The sequence below is a fragment of the Tripterygium wilfordii genome, chromosome 16 (assembly GCF_013401445.1).
Source record: "Tripterygium wilfordii isolate XIE 37 chromosome 16, ASM1340144v1, whole genome shotgun sequence".
Classification (NCBI taxonomy): domain Eukaryota; kingdom Viridiplantae; phylum Streptophyta; class Magnoliopsida; order Celastrales; family Celastraceae; genus Tripterygium; species Tripterygium wilfordii.
This window is the reverse complement of record NC_052247.1, coordinates 2,789,903-2,797,132: the sequence shown is the minus strand read 5'-3', so window position 1 is coordinate 2,797,132 and position 7,230 is coordinate 2,789,903. Positions and strand designations below refer to the sequence as shown.

The following is a 7,230-nucleotide window of genomic DNA, read 5'->3' as shown; positions in this document are numbered from 1 at the left end:
TTTTTTGTATATAATATATATATATATATATATATATAAATTCTCTCATGCGGATATCCGCAACTTAATAACTTACGCACTTCACTTTTTAAATGTTTTCAAAAGTAAAATGACAAGTGTGGCCCACTATTTTGGGTCCCATATATTTTAAATCAATGATGAGATTGAGGTGTGTAAGTTAACATAATTTACGGGTGTCCGCATAAGAGAATTCTCATATATAGATCTGCATTTTAAGTTCATATGAGAGAATTTCTGAGTATATATATATATATATATATATGAATTTTTCTATACGAACTTAAAATACATACCACTTTTGTGAGTATTAAAAAGTGAAATGATAAATGGGACCCACTATTTTGGGTCCCACTTATTTACCAAAATTCTCTACTCCGCATCTTAGGTTCACATATGAGAATTCGGAATTCCAGTATAGCAGAATGTCAAGAGTTCAAGTCCCATGAGTATTTCTATTATCACAATTTGTGAAATGAACCCTTCCTTAGTCTAACATGTGTGAATGTCATCCTGCGTTATCTTTCTACAATGACTTCGACCCAGGTCTCAACTAATCCATGAGTGTTGGAGAGTGTTTCATGTGGTCCGGTGGACGGCTGGATTTCACGTTTAAAAAAAATGCATATGATCTGGTGGACACCCCAGTGGTGTATGCTCTTACGTCAAGTGACAACAACTCCTCGTCAACATGTCACGGGGCAGTTGTTCCGTACAAGGCGGCAATCCAATCTTTCCATGCCTTCCATAGAATTCGTTATCACAATTTGATTGAACGAATAAATCACTTATCACCAAAGAAGTTAGTCAAGGGGATTCAATTGGTTATATATATATATATATATATATATATCTCCTTTCTTTTTTAAAAATATTTATTATTTTGATAAGCATGCTTCTTGAGTGTGTAAACAATTTATAAGTGCCATTTTCGAGTATTTACAGAGATTTGGGGCAGACGGGGTTCGAAGACCAGGCACAATGTGTCCGTTTGAGCGTGTTGTGAACCGTTATACAGTGTTGTAATGTTTAAAATTGTGGTGCTGTGAGGTTAGTTCAAACGCGAAGCTGTTTGACACATCACTTTTAAAATTATGATGCGGTGTTGTGAGGTGCATTTGGCGTATCTAAATTACAGTTATATTAGATAACTAATGATATTAATATAAAATCACTTAACGTTTACATTGTACATTAATCTAAAATAAAACAATTGACTTAATTTGATTACGTGGGACAATTCAATATATATTGTAAGCTTTTGGGAGTGCTGTGAGGTGAGGTGAGGTACTGCGAGGTAAAAAGCTGTGGTGCTGTGAGGTGAGTTATGCTGACAAAAAAGTTTGGCGTGTCACAAAAAATTATGATGCTGTGAGGTGAGGGTGCACTTAAACGTAGTGCAAATACAATGCCAAACCTCCACAATATATGCATATCTTATCCTCGAGTAATGTGTGGAGAGAGGCTCTTTCCTGGCATGGGCGAACCCAAGTGTTGGGTTGTTGGGTCAACTTACCCCATTGATTTTTTTAACATACATGTATATATATATGTATATATATACACACACACATAGAAATTATCTTATGTGAATTAATTTTGTGGACTTGTTTTTCAATCATAGATACGATGTGTCCCATAGTAAATGTGTGGCCCCCACTTATATTGTGCTTTAATTATTACAATCATTGGATATTGATCAACATAAGAGAATTCATATATATATATATATATATATCATTATCACATAAGGGCATAATGTGAGGGTGTAAAATAAGGATTACGTTTTAATGGTGTGGATGAATGAGATGACAAGTGGGGTCCACTGTTTTGGGTCCCACATGTTTCAAATCAATAGTGTAAACGTAGACCCTTATTTTACACCCTTACATTAGATTCTTATGTGAGAATTCCTCTCTCTACATATATATTTGTTGGTCCAGACAAAATAACACCATTGCACGTGCTCTAAAGTTCTAACGACTACTTTTGGGGCATATTTGTCAAGTAAACTAAATAAAGGTTTAAATAACAATAAAATATCAATATACCCTTAATAACTACTATAAAGTACTGCTAGTTTTTTAGGGCATTTTGGTCCATATGACCTCTATAAGTGAAACTCAACTACGCCATTTTCTTACAACAAACTGTACAATCTCTCGTAACTTTCTAGTTTCTCACATTTTTCTCCATCATTTCGATATTCTTAACTTCTCTAACACACATCATCATTATGACATCAACAATGTTGATGTTATGGGGTGGGGGTTATACAATGCAATCCCATTTCTTCGAGGCTAGCAATAAGTAATCAGAGATGCTCGACTATTCAAATGACATGTTGTTACAATTTTTTACTTTAAATTTAGGCCGGCTCGATAGTTGATTTGGAAGATATGATAATTCTGAAGACTGCCACACCGTTTTGTTGAAATCTCTCCTCGACGAGTCGGAGATTTAAGGGTTTGTTGATCTCAAAATTGATAAGAATACTTGCGGGATTTGATGTAATTTTCATAAACTTAAATGTTTAAAAAAGTTTAAACAAGTCTTTTTTTAGCTAAATAAGTCCCTATACTTTTTACTTTCCATCTTGAGTTATTATCTATGTTAATTAAACTTTATATAATCAGGTAGTTTATTTTATTTTTTAAGAAACTAAATAATTTCCTCAACAATTTGTATTCTAAATTTTTGGGTCACCGTCATCTTAAGTCTTAAGCAATAATTTATTCGAATAATTTTTTTTTTTGATAAATCATATTGAAAGTTTCAAGAGGGGTTTGAGTTTGTGAGCAATACACATTGACTGACCTTTCTCTAGGGCTTTGGCTTCCACTCATTATAAATAGGACACAAAGGTACATGCAGTTTACACAAAAATTACATTTTTTCCACTAAAAACTTCCCAAACCCGACCATCTCCAATCATTACAAATCGTATTTTATAGTAATCCTACGGATTCCAGTGTTTTTTTTTTTAAATTATCTTAAATGTCGAGATAGACGCACATAATTTCATATGGAGAACATTGATCATGTTCGTTCATCTCAATATTTAAGATAGCTGAGCCAAAATAAATATTGAGATTATTAGCATTTTCCGCTTATTTTACGATGAACTTACCAACGTAGAAACAAAGTCATCAATATTTTTATCAGAAGTCCCACCTTCACTCACAGCCTCAACAGCCAACTTCTTCCATTTCTCCGCATTCTTTCTCATTTCTCCCCCTGTTTCCCCCTCCATCACCTTCACAATGCAACTTTCAATCTCTTCTCTACCAACAATCCCATTCTCATCAACCCTAACCCTAACACCCACTTTCCAAATATCCTCAACAAACTTAGCATCTGTTGTTTGGTCAGTCCATTGAGGCATTGCCACCATTGGCACTCCCAAGCTCAATGCCTCAATTGTTGAGTTCCAACCACAATGTGTGAAGAAACACCCAATTGCCTCATTTGAAAGAACTTCCAATTGGGGAATCCAATTCACTATCAAACCCTTATTGGGTGCCTCTTGTTTGAATTCTATGGGGATCTTTGCTTCTTCAGAAGCCCTAATGGCCCATATGAAGTGGAAGTTTGTTCTCTTCAACCCATATGCAAGTTCCTCCATTTGCTTTTCACTTAGGTTAGCCATGCTCCCAAATGCTACATAGATGACTGACCTTGGTGGCTTGCTGTTGAGCCAATTGATGGGCCTGGATGAGTCCAATTGGAAGAGGTTGAGCCCATAATCATTGTCATTTTGGAGCCTTTTGTCTAAGTAGATTGATGGGATTGTTGGACCAATTGTCAATAGTGGACATAGTTTTGACATTGCATCCACCACCTGCCAAAAGATAAAAAAAACATTTTTATATTTTGAGTGAATCAAATTATAGTTCCTTTTTTATTCTCTCTCTTTTTAAACGAGAAAGGAGGATTCTAACCCTGATCACCATATTGATATACACATCTTTATCACTCCAATTAGTGGCTCAGGTATATTCGGTTTTCTCTCATTGACTAAGTTGTGAAAGCAAGCAAGAAATGTGACCAAATTATGATAAATTTAATTTTTTTTCTTATTACGGCAATCAATAAATTTGTAAATTGGTAAGTGTTTGTTTGGTATCCTTGTTTTTTATGTGTTTTTTATTTTCATTTTTTGAAAAACAGAAAACAATCCAAAAAACATGTTTGGTTATCCATTTTAAAAAACAAAAAAATTATAGTTAAAATAACTTGAAAACAGAAAAAATAGATGTTTTCTAGTTTTTTTTTTTAAATAAAAACATAAAATAGTCCAAAAAACTCGTTTGATTATCAATTTTATAAAATACAAAAAATAGCTAAAATCACATGAAAACAATAAATAAATAAATATAAAGAGTCCTTTTGATTTGTTTTTTCATTTTCTAAAAAATAAAAATAGAAAATAGAAAACAAATCGAAAGAACCCTAAACAACTTAATGAAACTTACTTACCTCCTCCTCCAATTTATAGAAAGTGTTCATAAGTATAGAAGGAGGCTTGTTTGCGTTAGAGAATTGACTCAAAACCATCTCAAAGTAAGCCGGATACGACCCCGCCACATATATGAACGATGGCATGTCCCGGAGCTCAAGCGGTGGCAGTCCCGGAATCATCACCGGCGTCGAAACAACCGGCAGGGGCAACAACTTGTGCTGCGCGTAGTAGTAAATGTAATTAACAGCAGCCATTTGGGTGAAGAACGCAGCTCCACCGATTCCAAACTGTTGAGCCACATCCAAGACCCATGGTAAGAAAGCATCATACACTATACAATCAACAGGGCTTGCTGTGTCCTTGTACTTGACGATGAGCTCGGCTAGGGTTTTGGAGCCGGCGGTCTCGAGCCGTGTGAGGTAGTCCTTGATGGTCTCAGCTTGCGCGAAGCCACCGGCGTCGCAGCCATCGGAGATGGTGTCGATTTGGACTGAGCCGAGTGGGTTGGGCTTCATGGATTTGGAGATGAAGTGGGTTACGACCAAAGTGGCTTTGAGGCCTTTGGAGACCAAGCGCTTGGAGAATTGGTGCATGGGGTTGTAGTGGCCTTGGCTTGTGTATGGAACCACAAGCACATGATGAGCTTTCTTTTCCATTTCCATGGTTTTCTTCTCTCTCAAACACAATTTTTTGTATATAATATAGATATATATATATATATATATAAATTCTCTCATGCGAAATCCGCAACTTAATAACTTGCGCACTTCACTTTTTAAGTGTTTTCAAAAGTAAAATGACAAGTGTGACCCACTATTTTGGGTCCCATATATTTCAAATAAATGATGAGATTGAGGTGTGTAAGTTAATATAATTTGTGGGTGTTCGCATAAGAGAATTCTCGTATATAGATCTGCATTTTAAGTTCATATGAGAGAATTTCTGAATATATATATATATATATATATATATATTTGAATTTTTCTATACGAACTTAAAATACATACCACTTTTGTGAGTATTAAAAAGTGAAATGATAAATGGGACCCACTACTTTGGGTCCCACTTATTTACCAAAATTCTCTACTCCGCATCTTAGGTTCACATATGAGAATTCGGAATTCCAGTATAGCAGAATGTCAAGAATTCAAGTCCCATGAGTATTTATATTATCGCAATTTGTGAAATGAACCCTTCCTTAGTTTAACATGTGTGAATATCATTCTGCGTTATCTTCCTACATGGACTTCGGTCCAGGTCTCAACTAATCCTTAAGTGTTGGAGAGTGTTTCATGTGGTCTGGTGGACAGCTGGATTTCACGTTTAAACAAAATGCATATGATCTGGTGGACAGCACAGTGATGCATGCTCTTACGTCAAGTGACAACAACTCCTCGTCAACATGTCACGGGGCAGTTGTTCCGTACAAGGCAGCAATCCAATCTTTCCATGCCTTCCATAGATCTCGTTATCACAATTTGATTTAACGAATAAATTACTTATCACCAAAGAAGTTAGTCAAGTGGATTCAATTGGATATATATATATATATATCTCTCCTTTCTTTCTCCTCTAATTTTTTAAAAATATTTATTATTTTGACAAGCATCCTTCTTGAGTGTGTAAACAATTTATAAGTGCCATTTTCGAGTATTTACAGAGATTTAGGGCAGACGTGGTTCGAAGACCAGGCACAATGTGTCCGTTTGGGCGTGCTGTGAACTGTTGTGCGATGCTGTGAGGTCTAAAACTATGATCCTGTAAGGTTAGTTCAAACGCGAAGTTGTGAGATGCGTTTGGCGTATCTAAATTATAGTTATATTAGATGACTAATAATATTAATATAAAATCAACGTTTACATTGTACATTAATCTAAAATAAAATAATTAACCTAATTTGATTAGGTGAGACAATTTAACATATATTGTAAGCATTTGGAAGTGACGTGAGGTGAGGTGCTGCAAGGTAAAAAGCTATGGTGTGAGTTCTATTGACAAAAAGCATTTGGCGTGTCACAAAAAATTGTGGTGCTGTGAGGTGAGGTGCACTTAAACGTAGTGTAAACACATTGCCAAACCTCCACAATATATGCATATCTTATCCTCGAGTAACGTGTGGAGAGAGGCTCTTTCTTGGCAGGGGCGGACCCAAGTGTTGGGTTGTTGAGTCAACTTACCCCATTGATTTTTTTAATATATATATATATGTTGAGTCAACTTACCCCATTGATTTTTTTAATATATATATATATATATAAATTATCTTATGTGAATCAATTTTGTGGACTTGTTTTTCAATCATAGATACGGTGAGTCCCATAGTAAATGTGTGGCCCCCACTTATATTGTGTTTTATTACAATCATTGGATTTTGGTCCACATAAGAGAATTCATATACATATATATAAAATAATTATCACATAAGGGTATAATGTAAGAGTGTAAAATAAGGGTTACGTTTTAATGGTGTGGATGAATGAGATGACAAGTGGGGTTCATTGTTTTGGGCCCCTCATGTTTCAAATCAATGGTGTAAACATAGACCTTTATTTTACACCCTTACATTAAACTCTTATGTGATAATTCTCTCTCTATATATATATATAGAAGAATTCTCACATAAGATTAAAGGTCTAAAGTAAATGTGTAAAATAAGGGTTACTTTTTGATGATGTAGATGAGTGAGATGACAAGTGGGTCTCACTATTTTGGTCACTATTATTTGTGTATCTTAAAATTTTATTGGGTCA

At 35.0% G+C, this 7,230-nt stretch overlaps 1 protein-coding gene across 1 annotated transcript; it reads right to left on the bottom strand.

The window, feature by feature from the left end:
- Window positions 1-2,892: 2,892 nt before the first annotated feature.
- LOC119980636 (UDP-glycosyltransferase 74F2-like) lies at window positions 2,893-5,145 on the bottom strand. The gene is made up of 2 exons (XM_038823423.1): window positions 4,498-5,145; window positions 2,893-3,859 (listed from the first exon to the last, which is right to left on the bottom strand). Exons 1-2 carry the CDS (start codon window positions 5,140-5,142, stop codon window positions 3,134-3,136), a joined length of 1,371 nt encoding a protein of 456 aa, XP_038679351.1. The 5' UTR covers window positions 5,143-5,145; the 3' UTR covers window positions 2,893-3,133.
- Window positions 5,146-7,230: the final 2,085 nt, after the last annotated feature.